The sequence below is a fragment of the Diorhabda sublineata genome, chromosome 5 (genome assembly GCF_026230105.1).
Source record: "Diorhabda sublineata isolate icDioSubl1.1 chromosome 5, icDioSubl1.1, whole genome shotgun sequence".
NCBI classification, from domain to species: domain Eukaryota; kingdom Metazoa; phylum Arthropoda; class Insecta; order Coleoptera; family Chrysomelidae; genus Diorhabda; species Diorhabda sublineata.
Genome location: NC_079478.1, coordinates 23,693,545 through 23,714,452, shown reverse-complemented (window position 1 = coordinate 23,714,452; position 20,908 = coordinate 23,693,545). Strand labels below are relative to the sequence as shown.

Sequence of the window (20,908 nt, the reverse complement as noted above, 5' to 3'; positions counted from 1 at the left end):
TAAAAATGGAAATAGGTGGGAATAGTAAGAAAATAGAAATAAATACTGAGAAGATGAAGAAATTAGATAGAGAAATAATGAAAACGAATAAAAATATGCAAAGAGGAAATGGAGATCAAGAGACAAGAAGAGTAAATTTTCAAAGAATCAATCAAGATAGAAGAATTAGAGAAAGCAGAGATGATGATGTAACAAATATAAATGAGACAAGATTACATACAACACAAATATATAGGGAAAATACAAGACAGACAACTGAACAAATAAATGACAATGAAAATTTTTAAATACGCACACATCAAATAAACAAAATCTATATATTTGTAAATATGAAAATCCAAATGAATTTATAAAAATAAATGAAAATATAGACACAGATGGGAATAATAGTTTAATTATTCTAAATGGGCTAATTAACAATTTAGAAGCTAAATTACTTATTGATACTGGATCAGAAGCATCAATGATTAATCAAAATTTTGTTGATAAATTAAATATTCCTACAAATAAAATTATTAAAATCCCAAAAATAAATTTAATAGGTGCTAATTCAAAGAAAATATGTGAAATTAATAGATTAATAAATATAAACGCTAATATTAAGGGAAAAGAATTTAATTTACAAGTATTAATTGCTCCAGATATTGAGACAGAAATAATAATAGGATATGATGAGCTAGAAAAATATAAAGCCATAATAGATATTGAAGAAAGAAGATTAAAATTGGATGGAACATGGATTAACTTTGAAATAATAGCTTTGAAGGAAGAAGGTAAAGTAGTTAATAATATGTACAAGGAAGAATTGAATAAAAATTATGATGATGAAGAAGAAGGGGAAGATGAAGTTATAATGAATTGTCCAGATGACAGAAAAGAAGAAATAAAAATGTTAATGAATAAATATAATAATTTATTTTCAAAGGAAAATAGAATTGCGAAAGATTATGTACATAAAATAGAAGTCAATGAAGATATTAAGAATTTCAAAGCTAAAACTTATCCTATTCCATACAAGTATAAAGATCAAGTGAAAAAATTCATAAAAGAACTATTGGAAAATAAAATAATAGAAAGAAGCAACTCACAATACATTAATCCTATTGTTGTGATATTAAAAAAGAATGGAGAATTGAGACTTTGTTTAGATGCAAGAAATATAAATAAATTTTCAAAACCTCAATATGAAGCACCTATGTCAGTTGAATCTATTTTGGGACGTATAATAAGAACATCTATATTTTCAAGACTAGACTTAAAACATAGTTTTTGGTTGATTCCTTTACATGAGGATAGTCGGGATTTTACAGCTTTTTCCATAGACGGAGAAATCTATAGATTTGGTGTTGTGCCATTTGGTGTACAAAGTGCATGTAGTTCATTAGTAAGGGCACTAAATAAAATATTAAATAAGTATGAATCATTTGTTCTTCATTATGTGGATGACATTTTGATTTTTTCCAAAAATATAAAAGAACATCATTTTCATCTTGAGACTATTTTGAAAGATCTTGATTCTGCAGGCTTAAAATTAAATAAAGAAAAATGTGAATTTTTTAAAAACGAGATAATTTGGGATACAAAATAAACCAAAATGTTATACAATTAGATCCTCAAAGAATAAAGATAATTCAAGAATATGCTAGACCTAAAAATTTAAAGACTTTAAGAGGCTTCTTAGGAATGCTAAATTATTATAAAAGAATGATTCCTGATTTAAGCAATAAGGAAATACCATTAATAGAGCTGCTAAAGAAAAATGTGAAATGGCAATGGACGGAACAAAGAGAAAATGCTTTTCAAGAAATTGAGGAACAATTTACAGAAAACATAAAGATTTATCATCCAAGGTATGATATTCCATTTATTTTAAGGACTGATGCATCTATCAATAGACTGGCCGGAGTATTGATACAAGAACAGGAAGAAAGGGAAGTTCCTATTTGTTTTGTTTCTAGAACAACAAAGAAAAGTGAAAGGAATTACAGTGTCAGTGAACTTGAACTTGCCAGCATCATATTCGCCATAAAGAAATTGCGATTTTACTTACTTGGGAATCATTTTACCATAGAAAGTGATAATCAAGCGTTAACATCTATCTTAAATAATAAATATGGTAATAATAGAACCCATCGCTAGGCATTGTTACTACAAGAATATGATTTCACAATTAAATATATTCCTGGAAAGTTAAATATGGTACCAGATGCCATTACCAGAATGGAAGAAAAATCAAGAGATACTGGAAGACAAATTAAAATAGGGGTAAATATTTTAAAGGAGGTAGAAGGATTATTTTCAACAGAAAGAATTTTAGAAGACCAAACAAAACTGACCCAAAGGGAAAAATCAAGAGCATTATGTGAAAATAATTTATTTTACAAAATTGTAAACGACATAGAATTATATTTAATTACAGAGGATTTGGCAGAGAAAATTTTAAGGGAATTGCATGAAAGATATGGACATATCGGAAGCAGGAAAACTTGGTTAACTTTTCGAGAAAATTATATAGCAAAAAGGGATTTATCCATTATAAAAAATGTAATAAGAAGTTGTAAAATTTGTCAAACGACAAAGGAAAAGAAAATGCAGAATCAAAATATACCAAAATCTATAAAAGTAACAAAACCTTTGGAAATATTAGCAATTGATTTCATGTCAAATTTAATTCCGAGTGAAATCAATAAAAATGTACATATTTTAATTGTTTTAGATAATTTTTCAAAGTATATAAAACTATACCCAACAAAAAGAACAAACACAAAGGTAGTACAACAATGTTTAACAAATTATTTCTTAGAGATTGGTATACCAGAGAACTGTATAATGGATAATGCAACATATTTCAATAATAAAAGAATCCAAACTTGGTTAAGAAAATCTAATATTAATCCCATATATACCAGTGTAAGGCATCCTTGTTCAAATCCATCCGAAAAATTCATACGAGCAATCATAAAATATCTTCGAATTTTAACACATAATCATCATAAACAATGGGAACAACAGCTTCCAAGCATTGAAGAATATTTAAATGGAATACCGAATACAGTAACTGAAATTTCTCCTATTGTTTCAATGAAACATATTTTGCCAAATAGACCATGGATACCTAAAAACATAGATAAATATGATGAGTTAGTTGAAAAGGTGAATTTAAAATTAAAAAGAGCTGGAGAAAAATTTGTTAAAAGAAAATCAAAAGAAATAAAAAGAAGAGTAACATTTAAGAAAGGAGATCTAGTAATTTTGAAAGCATTACTGGTACCAAATAGAAGAGACAACAAATGTGCAAAACTACAATTGCCATTTGAAGGACCTTACGTTATTAGTAATGAGGAAGGAATCAACAGTTACATTTTGAAAGATCCCATTAGTGAGAGAATAAGAGGAATCTTCCATGTTAATCAGTTATATAGATTTTATACATAAAACGAAAGGACATGACTGATAAATTTATTGATATTTCATTAATACTAAAAAAAGTATAACTGGGAATTTATCACAAAATAATTATTGGAATAAAAGACAATAACTGAGAACAACTTATAAAGAAGAATTAAAATTTGGTTTTCTTATTTCTTTTATAAATAAAATAAATCAAGAAAACAAATTTTGGGAATGTTGTTATGGTATAAATATATCCAAAATAAATTATTAAATATTAATAAGATAAAAACAAAGCAATAAGTTCAGTTCTGTTATTCGGTTATTTAGAGCAGTTTATCACAATAAAATAAATAACATTCTTTATATTAAGTTTTGGCCAACACTATATTCTAAATTATTATTTAATTTTGACAAATCCTGTATAATCAAAGAATTTAATCCATAAATTGACAGATAAAAACAGGAGCACCAACTTCAAAAATTTGTGTGACATACCAACATAAATTTTAAGGTTATAAATGATAAAATATAAAAATTTTGACAACTGCAATGATAAAATTAATAACATAAGAATGAAATAAATACAACAAAGAAATTATAGAATAATATTATTTGAATAAATACACACAATAATTTAATAATTTAGAAATGACAATTTAGTAACTAACTTTTAAAATAAATATCATTGGTTAAATAAAAAAAAATGAATAAAAAAAAGGAATGAAGAAGAGAATCAACAACGGGAAGAAAGAAATTTTTTTTGGCAAGAAAAGAAAAGAGTAAAATAATTTTAATTGAAATTTAAAAAATTAAAATCTTGATAAAAAAGGCATAAAATATTCAAAGGATTGATAATTAATAATTGTATAAGTGTAGTAATAAGAAATTAGTGAAAACAAATAAATAAAGTGAAATAAGTGAGAATACTCACAAAGGGACAATTTCCAAGATAAAGAAGTTGTGAAAAGGAAAAGAACAGGAGTGGAACTATAGCGGAGTATCCGTTTATTCTGCAAGGCCGTAACAATTTCCAATTAAAAAAAAAATACAACATAACAAACACTTAAGGTACTGTTCTATTAAGTTTAAGTATTTCTTTTAGTATATAATATTTGAGTTCACATTTCCATATAATTTAGTTTTATGAATGTAATTACGAGTATGAATGAATGAATGAATGAATGTTTGTAAAATAAAATAATTGTAATAGCTAGTTAAGAAATTGTATATTTTGAATATTTTATTCATTATAAAGAACAGACCCGGTCTTAAGACTATTATCATCTGACCTTATAACCATAACAATTTATCGCAATAAATTTTTTTAATTTGACCTCACAATATAATACCCTGAGAATAAAAAAAGATAATAATAACATAATAAAATAAAGAAATTCAAATAATTATTAATGGCGCCCAAATTAAAATCTGATTTTATTTAAAAAAAAAAATTTTATAAAAATAAACATTACACATTATCATACCATAACAATATATATATATATATATATATATATATATATATATATATATATATATATATATATATATAATTATTTAATATTATTATATTATATTATTATTAAATTTTTGGAATCTAAGTTAATGGATAACACTAAGCATTCTAAAAATCTTTTTACCTATTTTAGAGATCCCTATAGTACGAGGATGGTCCCAGTAGTACCCGGCCCAACGAAGAACACACAAAAATTTTGGAAAAAATATGTTTATTTTTCAAAGTAATTTCTTTTTATCTCTGTACACTTTTCCTAGCGATGTTCAATAAGAATAGTCATTAACTGCCGACATCACTTCTTCATTGTTGGAAAATCTTTGACCACCCAGCCATTTTTTCAAGTCTGCACATAAGAAATAATCCGAGGCGCTAAATCTTGCAAATAGGGTGCATGAGGTAGCAAAAACTTTAATTCATTAATTTCGGCAATTGCAATAACGGATGTGTGAGCGGGTGCATTGTCTTAATGAAACAATACTATGTAACGCACTATTTGATAAGCCACAACGTCCGCTTGCTCGCGCACTTTCAGTCGACGATCATCCAGTACCGCTTTGTGGATTTTATTCAATATTTCTCGCCTCGTCACATCATTTGATTAGGTTGGGTTGGGCTAAGGCCTATCAAATAAAAGTATTGTACCACATAACGATGATCAATTTTTTCCATATTTACAAATTCACGGAAAACGTTCACTATCGATGGCTACCAACAAATACTAAATAACGTGTCGTTCTCAAACTTGAAACATAAGCTGTATAGATTGTGTACTTTCCAATACAGTGGTATTTTTCAAGCAACTACCGCCATCTCTAGGTCAGGCCAGGTACTTCTGGAACCATCCTCGTATATTAAATATTAATATTATCCAACTATTGATGTGGAACATTCTACAAACGGCGACCACAGTTGTATACTTGACGTATTCTCTCTGCAGGAGACACCGAATTGGATCGACTGCGTTATCGATTGAGAGAAACGGAAATGGCCATGGAACGCATAGTTGAACAGATGGCCAAAGTGCCCCTAAAATTTCAGGTTCGCCTATATAGGCCTTTTCTTGTTCATACTATTATCAGCTTTATCGCCTTGCTTTTTGGCTTATTATATATTGCATGTCAATTTTTTCTACCAATTGATCCCTTTTGTAAGTTTTGTTTTAGTAGTTTCCCTGTTGCAACTGGTCTTTCCTTAGATTAACTATTCAAATAAAATGAACACCAGCCTAAATTTGCGGTAATTTTTTTAGTATTGTCGTGTTTCATTTTTTTAGTATTGTCGTATTTCTTTCAGCTTTTCAGTTTACAAAGTTTTTATTGTTCAAAGGAAACAAATGAACAATCGTGTTTTGTACCAAAAAAAACTGAATAATGTTAAGAACTATACTTATCGTTAAAACAAAATATTTTTCGAGGAATTTAGAGTAACTAATATTTTCCGGCAGTATCAACTGTATCAACAAAAGTATTGGCTCATTTCCCAATTTCCTTGCAAACATATTTAACATAAGGAACTTACCCTTTAACGGAAATTAATTATAATCAATCATATACGAGGTCTGCCTATGAAATAACGAGAGTGCGCCTTAGACGGGTGAGGTATAAAACGAATAGTGCGTTGGGTATCCAGATATCTTGTATATGCACGACCAAAACACGTTTCCGTCACTATTATAGTATTTGTGCAGTAGCGATTTGAAACAAAGTTTTTTTCTCGTGCCGAAAAACAGGAGCAACATATCGATCGGTTAAATTGAAAAAAAAATTCGACTGAATGCTATAAATTGTTGCAAGAGGCCTATCGGGACAATTTTCTATCATGTGCGAGTGTTTTTGGTGCAAGGGCTTTAGTGAGGGCCGAGAAAGCAAATCAAAATTCAAGGCAATGTTGATCGTTTTTTTTTCGATATCAACGGTATCGTAATGATTGAATGGGTTCCAGAGGGTCAGAATGTCAACCAGACTTACTGTTTGTCACTGCGAGAAACAGAAAGCCTTTTTATTTGCTTATAGTAAATTAGATATTTCCAGGAAATTGGAGATTCTAGAAAATATATGAAAAGAGTTTATAGTTTCTTTCAGAAAGGTATAGAGTAATAAAATCTCATTAAGTATGTAAAGGGACCACAGAGTGACCCAACGAATATTCAAGCCACTTTCATAGTTTGGCATTGATTTCATTGTAAATTTTTTTTATCAAGTGCAGGTAGTACCTCCCGGGTTGGAGTCAATATATGGGTTTAGCTTATTGTTATCCATTCACAAACACTGAAAGGTGTGCCCGTAGGATACTCGTAAAAAGGAAAGAATTTTATTTTAACAGAATAAAAATTAGGTACACTTATTTTTTATTGAACATTATACAAAAATCATAATATTCTTCATCATCTGAGGAACTGTGATCGTCTCTTGACGTTATAATTAACGGATCGACGGTCCGCTCGATCAAGTAGTCAGATCCCACATTTTCTCCTCTTCTTTAATGACATGCTGGATTGCTTTTTGCCAGTTCTCTGGTGTCACCTCCTTAATGGCTCGATTAAACGTCTTTTATTTTGATTGTTGTGTTGTGTCTTGATGCAAATCCTTTCACTTGCGCCCATATAAGTTCTATAGGATTTAGTTCGCAATGATATGGCGGAGTGCGCAGCACAGTTACACTATGTTTTTCTGCTATATCTTCCACGACGTATTTTATAAATAATAGTTTTTTTTTTATCAAATTATCTTCAAATTCAATACTTTTGGTGGTTAACCAGTTAATAATTTCTTGTTTTCTCCAAGATGGAGTCTTCTCTATGCGTCGAAAGCCTTCCATGAAAGTTTGGCGAACAGTGGTTATATTTTTGTCTTGCCTTATTTTTGGTACTGTATAACCTTTATTAATCCACGTCTCATCAAGATATAAGATTTTCTTCTGCTCTGTATTTTCGTCGCCAGCAAACATTTTCATCGCTTATGCTTTTCCCATGCAAAATCCATTTTTCTCAAAGTGGTCCATAAATGTTTTTTAGTTATCAACGGAATACTGTCATCCTGGCCAAGCTCCATTAAAACCTTATCTAGGGTGGGTATTTCTTTTTCAAAATAAAAAGCGTGAATTTTTTGATATTGGAAGAACTATAACTATACGTTCAAAGGATTGCTATGTTGGTTATGATATGTTTTTGTGTGTTTTCTATTAACAGCGGAAGGAGGAGCAATAAATTGCCGTTCGATATTATTTACAATATTCCCTAAATAAAATACATGATAATAATTCCCCACATAAAATACAACACCAATATAAGCGTCGGAACTCTAAGGGAAACGTCAATGCATCGATGGACAATAATAATATGAGGTAGTTCGAGGTAAAGAAAAATAGTACTCAACATGGTGCTGTAACATTTCAAATTAACGTGGAGCTGTTATATTCAAACTAACATGAGACTCTAAAATTTTCGAACTACAAGGGGAGCAGTAAAATTATAACAAATGTTTGCGGTTTCAATACGGACAGAAAAATGATATGAGAGAAGATATAATAACGCGAATTAGATTAAAAATTCGAAGAAAAATTGAATTATATGTTGGAAAAGAAAAGAGTTGAGGTGAGAATAAATATTCTAGAAAATGGGGTCGGGATCAGGGAATAAATAGAATAACATCTAGTGCAAGATGTTCAAGAATTGGGAAAATGCATTGAGGAAAATTTATCAGGGGCAATTCAGATAGAGGTGACATAATGGAAATTTATCTATGATAGTAAAATATATTAATTTTCAAGACACAATCGAAAAAATTATGTAAAATCATTAGGAGAATGTTAGTAAAAATTTCAAAAGGTTAGATGTTAGGGTAGAAGAACAAATAGAAGGAGCTTTATGTACAGAAAATGTGGAAACTGGGATAAATTTGATGGCAAAATAAATAAGATTCGTCTCAAACTTTTGAAGAAAATAATAAATTGAAATAAAAGGAATATGATGGAAAAGAAATTAATTATAATATAATTATATGTTACTATATTCACACACACTACCAATTTACTAATCATAATTATATGGTTTTGGAAGTTACATAAAAAAAGTAAAATATGATTATTAGAATTATAATAATAGGAAGAGGTTTTTGAAATAGATAAATTTGTAATGTGAAAGTATGTAATTAGAATATGAATAGTGTTAATTTAATATACAATAGATATAAAAAAGGGTGAAAGGTTCAGATTTTCTAATTAATAATAATCAAACAACACTGTAATGGAAAAAAGGTAACCAAATTTGAAATGATTATAATTCACAAACTCAAATAATATAATAGTATGCTACCAATTTACCATTTATAGTAACGATACGGTTATCGAAAATAACTAAAATAAAAATTTAGTGAATGTGATGTAGTTAAATATGAAGATTGAAAAGAAAGTGAAACATGACCTTTTAAATAAACTGCAAATAGTAAGAAAGGATAGTGGTCTAAAAGCGTACTTAAACATTAAAATGTAGTCAAAGGACAGATGTAATAGAAAGAGTTGAATTAATTATTAGTAGAAGAGAAGAAAAGTCTAAATCAAAATAAATATTGCATAGAATAATCAGAAAATTTAAAGAGACAATGAAATTGTAACGTACAAATTTGTGAATTTGAATTAAATTGATGATATCTAAGTATGTAAAATGATTATTATTATACAGTGCTTTTCAGATAAAAGTATCCACCTTTAATAACTTTTGTAATACTGGTATATAGAAAAAATCCAAAAACACGTCAATTTATGTTGGAAGGGGCAAGCATCATGGCTTATTTAAACTTATTGGAAAAGCCACCCCCTCACCCCTAGCAGCATCCCCTTTATTTTTTTAAATTACTTTTCATATTTTTTATGTAAAATTTGGATACTCCTCTTTGAGCTGATTTCAAAAATGTATAATACTTGTAGGTTAAAGTGGTTAGTTTATGAGATAAACAATTTTTCTTTTAAGAGCACAAATTTTACTTATTATTTACTTTCACCTTATTTGCCTGTACTAAAATGGGTTGTACAACAGTTCAAACTCTTTAATCTTTTCAACTGTGCTATTTATTCTACTTAAAAAATCCAAACAACAAAAAACTCTACTTTTTATTAAAGTTTGACATTGTCAACTAGAATTTATAGTCACTATTGATAGTGTAATTTGATGCATTATTTATTTTGTTTCTCTGAAATGGTTTACTCTTTGCAAGAGAGAATTGAAATTGTAGGTTTATACTACCAAAATAATAATTGTGCAAGAGCTGCTGCTAGAATATTTAACGAATTACATGACGGAAGACATGCAACTCATAAGTATGTAATTCAACTGATGGAGAAATTTACCACAACAGGGTCTGTTTGCAATAAAGTGCATAAGCGAGAGGGACTCGTAAATAACGAAGCAATCCAAGTAGCAATTTTAGGACAAGTCAGCTTAGAGGCTCAACAACCCCAATCGTTGTCAACAATAACTAGAGCGATCGGTGTTTCATCTTCTACAGTTTTCCGAGCTCTACATAAATTCAAGTACCACCCATACAAAGTTAAGTTGGTGCACGAGTTGAATGAAGATGATTTTGATCGTCGTCTAGAGTTTTGCGAATCAATGACGCAAATTATCAATAACAATCCACAATTGTTAAACAATATTTGCTTTTCTGATGAATGCTCATGGTCATTAAATGGCTTAGTAAGTAGGCATAATTGTAGATATTGGGCTGAAAGTGATCCACATATTATGCGTGAATTCCATACACAACATTCCCAAAAGTTAAACGTTTGGTGTGGTATCCTAGGTGACCACATTGTCGGACCTTTCTTCATCAACGGAAATTTAAATGGTGAATCATATCTTGAGTTACTCAGGGAAGAGGTTGACCCACGTATTACAACAATAATAAAAAATGATGATAACCTTTCCGAAGATTTACTGGTATTTCAACAAGACGGAGCTCCCCCACACTATGCTATGCCTGTCCGACAATTTTTAAACGAAACATTCCCCGCTCGTTGGATAGGTAGAAGGGGGCAGATGATGGAGTGGCCACCTAGGTCACCGGATTTAACACCCCTAGACTTCTTTTTATGGGGGTATTTAAAAACAAAAGCTAATGCTACCCAACCCAATCTCTGGATGATTTACGAGAGAGGATAGAAAATGAATGTCGACAATTAAATCCAGCCGTATTAAGCAATGTCAGAGAGGCATTTCAAAATAGATTATACCATTGTATGGAAGTGAACGGTACTCATTTTGAACACTTATTGTAACTTCATAATAAATAGCACAGTTAAAAAGATTAAAGAGTTTGAACTGTTGTACAACCCATTTTAGTACAGGCAAATAAGGTGAAAGTAAATAATAAGTAAAATTTGTGCTCTTAAAAGAAAAATTGTTTATCTCATAAACTAACCACTTTAACCTACAAGTATTATACATTTTTGAAATCAGCTCAAAGAGGAGTATCCAAATTTTAAATAAAAAATATGAAAAGTAATTTAAAAAAATAAAGGGGATGCTGCTAGGGGTGAGGGGGTGGCTTTTCCAGTAAGTTTAAATAAGCCATAATGCTTGCCCCTTCCAACATAAATTGACGTGTTTTTGGATTTTTTCTAAATACCAGTATTACAAAAGTTATTAAAGGTGGATACTTTTATCTGAAAAGCACTGTATATATGAAGTACAGTAATTGCGTGGATTTATGTATAGTCGATATTAATATATTTGAATATAATTATAGATGATTCAATTAATTCGGTATTAGATATTAGTTGTCCAAGGAATAAGAAGGGTAATATTGTGGGAAAAGAAAGTAAAGTAAAGGAATATTAGATTTTGATGTGCCAGATGTTTCTTATATAGAAAGAAGAATAATATTGAAATTGACTCATTTATATGAAAATAAATATGTGAGTCCTTATCCATTAGTATATTTTAAACAGAAACAAGGTTTTAAACATGCCAGCGTTAAGATTAATTATGGAATACCCCTATAGGAAACAATAATGTTTATTAAAAATATACTAGCTAGAATGGATATCCAGAAGAAACAGAAACATTTATTTGAGACAAAATATTCAAATCTTCACAGAAACATCATTAAGAATAATTGATTATTAAGGCATAAAAAAGTACAATTAGGTAAAAATAAGTGGAACAGAAGTACAGTATGAAATTATATATTAGATATTTGTATTTTTATAATATATGATACAAAATAAATAATTGTTTAATACATAATTACAAAGAAGAAATTGAAATTTAACTATCTCGCAATAGTCTAGTCAAGAAGTGAATTTTCTGCCAAAAATAGTTACGAGTCTCTTAAAAATATTGGATTCAGAATTTAATTCTGAAAACGAAGAGACCAAAAGAGAGTCTCCGTTTTTTACCTATATTTCAAAAATAAAAAAGATAGATGAAGTTTGAAAAAAGATCCTAAAAAGGAGGAAATTTTAGTAAAAAAAGTCCTGGCTTCCGGAGTCGTAGCTCCATTATTTATAATTTTAATTTAACGTTGAAAATTGTGTTCCGCGCGGTCGCTTCTGTGTTCAGGTGTCGCCGCCAGTCAAAGCATGCAAAAGAAAATAATTCTTTCATCACATTTAATGTTAACTTAAAGATCTGAATAAATTATAGTGTTATCTAGACACTTGAAGGAATGTAGTCCTGCAAAAAAAATATTAACCTGATTTTTGTTCAAGTTATTTAATTGTTAATTAATTTTTCGTAGACTTGAATTTTCATGGTAATCAAACAAGTAATAATAATAACATATTTTTCTTTATTATAACTGTTAAATTTTATAAAACTATAAAGGAACATATAGAATTTTCATAATGAAAAAAATTTTATTTATTCGAGCAAGAATTGCTCCTGTGGCTTTTGGAAATACATAATATTCCAGCATTTTCACAACTGCATTTTTTTGAAGAACATGTTCCTTTACAGATGCATCTTTTAAAACCTTGTCTACCAGTAAGGGACTGCATTCCAATAATTTCTCTTACCGATTTATCAACATCTTGAGGAACATCTTAATATGATATAAACTTTTGTTCGCAAATGGCGAATTAATGCCTAGAATAAGATTGTTTTAAAACTCCTATGGCATTAATTTGTAATGTAGTTATTGTAGAGTACATAAGCATAATAACATTAACATTATAAATAGAGCACTTGCACGAAATGTGTAACGTAAAAATAAATAGCAGCAGCGCCTACTGAACTAGCCGAAACGGTAGTTCACTTACACTACAAGTGCGTATACGCACGACATTACTGGCACTTGCGATTTTGTATTTTGAATCCTCACATTTACCAAAATGATATGGTCATTGTGAATTCAATTCACATTTTCCTTATTTGAAATTGTAAATGTGGAGAGGAGGCAAATATACACATTTACCAGAAAATGTGTACATTTGCTGCAACATCTACTTTTACAGTAACATTATTAAATTATTTGTAGTTATGTTAGAATTTACAAAATAGTGCTTTTGTACAAATCTATTTCTTAGACCTTTTAATATATCTGTTCACGCCAGAATTAATTCAAAACTCATGAAAACTGGCAACGCTGTCCGACCAACCGACTACTGAGCGAATGGAAGAAATGAGATAATATAATAAGTTCTGTTGTTAAAGCTATGTAAAAATTTTCTTACAAATAAATGTTAATGTGAACGTGTTAATAATAACTATAATACAAAAAATGGTCCTTACGAGCCGGATTATAAACAAAACCAGTGAAAATTCGCAATAAACAATATATTATTAACAACTATAACCCAAAAACAATTTACCACGTGCTGCAAGCAACTATCAACGAGTGCAAAGTGATCGACCAAACAAGTAGTCGATACAATATCACGGCGACCAGACATCAACTCAACTGGCCGACTAGTTCAATTGCAAGAATCAGGCAGTTCGACCGAAATCAGAGTGAGTTTGTTCCAAATTATTTATTTCCGAATTTTTCTTTCCATTTGCGATTTCAAAGCTTCTCTGTTTGTGCTTGAACAATTTGACAATATAAAATGGCAGAACTTGGCAAACTAATAAAGAAAAGAGGTGTAATTAAAGCTCAGTTAACTATTTTCACAAAAGCGGTAAATGAATTTGCAACTATATCTAATTTAAGCCAAACAGAAGTTACAAAATTAAAAGATAGGTTACGTGATGCCGAAAATTATCTTGACGAATTCAAATCATATCAATTAGAAATAGAGTTACAGGATGATATAAATTTAGATGAGCAATTAATCGAACGAGAGAGATTTGAAAATTCATATTATGATGCAATCGCTGTTGCTAAAAACATTTTACAAAGCTACAATAATCACGATAATGATACAAATCTTAGCGTGATTTCAGACAAAGCTTGTTGTAAAAACGAGGGTATAAAGCTTCCGGATATATCACTTCCTAAATTCAGTGGAAACTTTGAAGATTGGTTAGAATTCAGGGACACATATAAAAGCCTTATTCATGATAGTAAGAAATTAGATAATATTCAAAAATTTTATTACTTGCGAAGTGCACTAGGAGGAACAGCAGCGGCGTCCATTTCCAAAATCAAATATACGGCCGACAATTATGAAGTGGCATGGGCCACAATTTCAAAAAGATTTGACAATACTAAAAAATTAATATATGAACATATTAGAGCTATTTTTTCATTAGAAAATATACAAAAACCGACAGCTGAAAAACTACAAAATTTAGCTGACGATATTCACAAACATTTGGGATCTATTGAACAATTGGGGCAAAATATAACTAATTGGGATCCTCTACTAATTTTTTGGATTACTAATAAATTAGATACTAGCTCAAACCTTGAATGGGAAAGGGAAAATAGAGATCAGGAAGAATTGCCAAAGTTAGATAAATTCCTACAATTTTTACAAAAACGTTCCAATTTTCTTAATATGTTAGAATCAAAGAACAGTCTCAGTTTAAATAAATCAGATTCAAAATTTAGTAATGAGGAAAATAAATTCAATAAACAAAGTAGAGTAAGGTCATTGACCTCAAGTACATATACATGCTCCTATTGCAAGAAAGAGCATTCAATATATCGTTGTGCAGAGTTTCTCGGATTAACAATAACACAAAAAAAAGATTTTGTCAAAAAATCAAATCTTTGCCATAACTGTTTGCGTTCGGGTCACTCTGTCAAACAGTGTAAATTAGGGCCTTGCAAAGTGTGTAAAGCTTGGCACAATACAATTTTGCATGAAAAACTCGAGATAGCGGACAACGCGAGCTCAAGTTCCGCAGCACTAAGCAGTGGCGTAGTGGTACCAGCGGCGGGGCAGGTGCTATTATCTACCGCCTGTTTACTCATTTCAGACAATTTCAATAATTTTCACAAAGCAAGAGCGTTATTAGATTGTGGTTCTCAAACTTCCTTTATAACGGAGGATTTGCAAAAGCGTTTGAATATTGCGACACATAAAACAGATCTTTCAATTTTCGGAATTTCAAACAATATTTCAAAGGTCAGTAAAAGGTGTAAGGTTTCATTTAAATCTATACATACCAATTTTAAAGCGCATGGCAATTGTTATATTCTAAAAGAGATTACAAGTGTGATGCCGTGTTGTCGAATCAACACGCAATCTTGGGCGATTCCAGGTGATCTAAAGCTAGCTGATCCACAATTCAATATTCCCGGACCAGTAGACATGCTCATTGGCGCGGACCTATTTTGGACAATTTTAAGCAATAACAAAATTTCGTTAGGAAAAAATATGCCGCTATTAATTGATACAGTGCTAGGTTGGGTTGTATCTGGGCAAATAAGTACTAACAACGTTGAAAAGGCTTCTTGTAATTTAAGTATAAACCAGGAATTATTAAATTCAATAGCCAAATTTTGGGAAATCGAGGAAATATCTAGCACGCGACAACTTTCTCCAGATGAACAATTTCGCGAGGACAATTTCATCAAAACTACTACCAGAGACGCGAACGGACGTTTTACAGTCACTATACCTTTGAAGCAACAACCTTCTAGTTTAGGTGAGTCGAAAGCTCAAGCCGAAAAACGTTTCTATGCATTAGAACGAAAATTCAGGAGAGATCCAATGCTGCACAGCAGATATATACAATTTATGAACGAGTATAAAGAGCTAGGCCATATGACAATTTGTAACGGCAATGATTCAAGCTTCGAATATTTCATGCCGCATCACGGAGTTTTGAGAGAAGAGAGTTTGACCACAAAACTACGGGTAGTTTTCGATGCATCAGCGCCCTCTAGCAACGGTCTATCCTTCAACAATATTCAAGTCATTGGACCCGTTTTACAAGACGATTTACTATCAATAGTCTTAAGGTTTAGGAAATATAACTATGTAGTTTCGGCAGACATAGTTAAAATGTACCGGCAAATTTCAATAACGCCCGAGCAAAGGCATTTGCAAAAAATTGTATGGCGCGAAAATCCGAGTGATAACCTGGAAGTCTACCAGCTAAATACCGTTACATACGGGCAAGCCTCTGCCAGTTATCTTGCAATACGCTGTTTAGCTAAACTCGCTGAGGATATTCAAGAAATGAACCCGGAAATAGCCGAAATCATTAAGCACGACTTTTATGTAGATGACCTGTTAACAGGTGCACCTACACTTGAGCATGCGCAATACATATGTAAAGCGATAAGTGACACTCTTAAATCGGGATGTTTCGCACTCCGAAAATGGTGCTCTAACGACACCAACGCGCTCAAAAATATAAGTTCAAATGATTTAAAATCCGATATACTAGAATTTGCGCATGATGGCAAAACAAAAACATTAGGCTTGATATGGGTTTGCAATAACGACAAGCTTCAATATAAAATTCATACCAATCCTATAGGTACAAAGGTCACAAAACGCACAATTTTATCTACTATATCAAAAATATTCGACATCCTTGGTTTACTAAGCCCATGTACTATTATCGCAAAAATGATAATGCAAAAATTATGGGAAAATAAATTAGCTTGGGATGACGCTATTCCAAAAGCTATATCTGAAAATTGGGTAAGGTTGGAGAAGGAGCTTCTTATTTTGAACGATCTTGAGTTAAACAGACAAGCCATTTGCAAGAATGCTGTTGAATTACAACTGCATGGTTTCGCTGACGCTTCGGAAAAGGCTTACGGAGCCTGTGTTTATTTGAGAAGTATTGATTCCGATCAAAAGGTTCATGTATCCCTGTTATGCGCCAAAGCAAAGGTGGCACCTATAAAAACAATACCAATCCCGCGGTTGGAATTATGCGCAGCATTGCTTCTAGCCCGCCTAACAGATAAAGCTAAAACTGCTTTGAAAATTCAATTCAAATCTTTCACACTTTGGTCGGACTCAACTATAACTCTAGCTTGGGTGCGCACAAGCCCGAATCTGCTAAAAACATTCACGGCCCATAGAGTGGCAGAAATTCAGTCTCTCACTAAACACGCCGATTGGAGGCACATCCCCACCCACGATAATCCAGCAGATATTGCTTCAAGGGGAATATATCCTAGTCAAATTTTAAACTCTGATTTGTGGTGGCGCGGCCCTACTTGGCTAGCTAAGGACCCAAGTTTTTGGCCCAATGACAAGCTGGAGGTGCTTCATGATTTACCTGAACTTAAATCCAGTCTTCTGACCAATGTTGCGCCCCCTACTCTGAGTTTTCCCTTTGAACGTTTTTCAAATTTCTCAAGAATGCAACGAACAATGGCATACATTTTACGATTTAAGGATAATTGTCTTCAGAGAAATCGCAGAAGAGGCGGTTCTCTTACAGTACAGGAGTTAAGTGATTCTCTAAAATGTCTCATTCGAATTTGTCAATCTCAATCGTATTCTACCGAAATTGAAACATTGAAAAATAACAAGCCTTTGAGCTCCCATAGTAATCTATTAAGTCTTAGTCCCTTTCTAGAACCCGATGGTTTGCTACGCGTAGGAGGGCGACTAAAACATTCAAATTACTCCTTTGGCAAAAGGCATCCAATTTTGATCAATTCAAAGCATCATTTTTCAAAGCTACTATTTTTACAAGAACATGAACGCCTATTGCATGGCGGCCCTCAGCTGCTCTTAAGCACTATAAGAGAAAATTACTGGGTTATATCCGGTAGAAATCTTGCACGAAAGACTGTTAAGAATTGTGTGAAATGCTTCAAATTCAATGCTAAAACCATACAGCCAATTATGGCCAACTTACCGCGCGATAGAACTAATCCTTCTAGTGCATTTTCAATAGTGGGAGTTGATTACGCGGGGCCATTTATGATTAACGATAAGAAAGGTAGAGGTTGTCGTTTAAGTAAATGTTATATTGGCGTATTTATTTGTTTATCAACTAAAGCAGTCCATTTGGAATTGATTTCTAGCCTTTCTTCAGAATCATTTATTCAGGCGCTATATCGTTTTGTCTCTAGACGAGGCAAACCATCAAAAATATTGTCCGACAATGGAACAAGCTTCGTCGGGGCACAGCGAGAGCTAAAGGATTTTCTAAAACATGGCAGCAACACTATAATCGAGAAATGTAGCTCTCAGAATATAGAGTGGAGTTTTATACCACCCTACTCTCCTCATTTCGGAGGTTTGTGGGAAGCAGCTGTCAAAAGCGTAAAGCATCATTTAAGGCGCGTTTTGACCCAAGTTCATTTATCATTTGAAGAATTTGCCACAGTTCTCGCACAAATCGAGGCGATTTTGAATTCGCGTCCTTTATGCCCACTGAGCTCTGATCCCAACGATTTTGGACCTCTTACCCCAGCTCACTTCTTGATTGGAAGACCAATAATTGCAGCACCTGATCAAGATGTCACCGACATAAAAATGAATCGACTTTCCAGATTTCAGCTCGTACAACAATTAGCACAGCACTTCTGGAACAGATGGAAATCTGAGTACATTGCGGAGCTCCAAAGACGCACCAAATGGAAGTCCAACCAAGGCCATCTAGTAGAAGATTCTCTCGTTTTAGTGAAAGGCGAGAACACTATGCCCACTCAGTGGTTATTAGGTAGAATCAGCAAGCTCCATAGAGGCCCTGACGGTATCGCTAGGGTCGCTTCTATAAGAACTCCCTCTGGAGAAATCATCAAAAGAAGCTTTCAAAAAATCTGCCCCCTTCCAGTTGACCTTTGAAAGCCATCCTTATGCTTTCAACGCGGGGAGTATGTTCACGCCAGAATTAATTCAAAACTCATGAAAACTGGCAACGCTGTCCGACCAACCGACTACTGAGCGAATGGAAGAAATGAGATAATATAATAAGTTCTGTTGTTAAAGCTATGTAAAAATTTTCTTACAAATAAATGTTAATGTGAACGTGTTAATAATAACTATAATACAATATCTAAGATCTAGGTTCTAAATGTTCTTGATTTTAGGTTTCTTTTGTTATTAAAATTATGTTTTTTTTTTGATAATTTTTAAAGGAAATATAAATTTTGACGTTTCGACTTATTACGGCGCTTACAATTCTTTACAAAATCGAAAATATTAAATATACATGCTCTGTTATTTAGGTAAATACGGTTGATGACATTTTTTCAACAAAACAATGATGATTATTATTGTGATCATGAATTCAACTGTGCGCGTATTTCACCTGAGAGTGTATCGTTAAATTAAAAAAAAAAATAACGAGAAACATACAAGGAAAATGATAAAGTAATGATGTAGGAACTAACAAAAAATTCGTCTGATGTTGATCGTGAATCTAAAAATGCAAATGTAAGAATTTACTATAAACGGAACTTGAAGTCATGACAAAAAATGTTTACGAATTCCTCTTCTGAATACAAAATTATAATGATATCGTTGCCAGAACGTGAATTTTTTAAATGATATCATAACATTAAGTTGAGTTAAACTTCTTTTGGTTTGATATATCTTAAATAAAAACGATGTTTTCATTGAAAAAACAATTTTTATCCTATAAATGAACTATTAACCGGGCAGTTGTTTACAATAACGGTGTTCAAATGGAAAAAGAGTATATCGATTCTCTATTCCTAGTTGTAAACGCGATGTCAGCGCTACTGGATGAGGTAGATTTGGAGCTATCATCTCGGCGTCCGACTAGTGAAGTTGAACAGGTAATTTAGATGTCACCATATTACAGAGAGAACTCCCTATTGGAATACGCCTCGCCCGAAATAAATTTTTCGTTTTAAAGAATAATGCTGCATTGCAATGCTCTCAAACATATTAATTCATCCCTTCAGTTTTTAAATATTTGCTTTGCTCTTATAGATTGATTTTTCGAGAATTCCAAAATTTAATAACAGAATAGATATATGATTATATATATTCTAAATGTTCTTGATTTTAGGTCTCTTCTGTTTTAAAATTAGTTTTATTTTTTTTAATAATTTTTGAAAGATTAATGCAAAATTGACGTTTCGACTATTTTATATTTTGATAAAGACTTACTGGACTAATATATTTTCCGAGCTTTCGAATACTTATGTATTCATCATCCGGAACTGAAATTATGGTTAAATACAATATAAGAAATATGTATAAATGTATAACAATAATAGAACTTACAATAATTAATTATTGTTATACATTTATACATATTTCTTATATTGTATTTAACCATAATTTCAGTTCCGGATGATGAATACATTCTTAAATTCCTGTTATTGCTCTAAACTATGTCGGAGTTAAGAATTAAATATGATACTTCAGATATTTCGTTTGTTTTGGCAATACTCCAGTTTTGATGTCATTATAAATAAATTTTGGAATTTTATTTGATTGTAGAAACTTTATCTTTGGTATCTACAATGTACATTTGTTGAAGCTTTTGCTTTTCAGCTAATGTTTTAAAATAGAAGTTATATTTCTTCCGAAACGTATTTTACTGTACTAATTATCTATTTATACGATTTCAACTGTTACAAAGTAGAATTGTGTGGATCGCAAAAAAATTGAAACAAACTATTTTTAGATACATAGATTCCATATTTGACATTGCTATTTTAT

At 31.4% G+C, this 20,908-nt stretch overlaps 1 protein-coding gene across 7 annotated transcripts in view; it reads left to right on the top strand.

The window, feature by feature from the left end:
* LOC130444658 (DNA ligase 1) overlaps nucleotides 1-20,908 on the top strand; it is a 53,206-nt gene that overhangs the window by 16,990 nt on the left and 15,308 nt on the right. For 4 of the 7 annotated variants that reach the window (XM_056779934.1, XM_056779933.1, XM_056779931.1 and 1 more), the window contains one exon: nucleotides 19,934-20,013. In XM_056779934.1, coding sequence (XP_056635912.1) covers nucleotides 19,934-20,013 — 80 coding nt within the window. Of the gene's footprint in view, nucleotides 1-5,846; nucleotides 5,948-19,933; nucleotides 20,014-20,908 lie in introns of all 7 variants that reach the window. The other 3 variants (XM_056779928.1, XM_056779932.1, XM_056779930.1) reach the window with 1 other exon arrangement.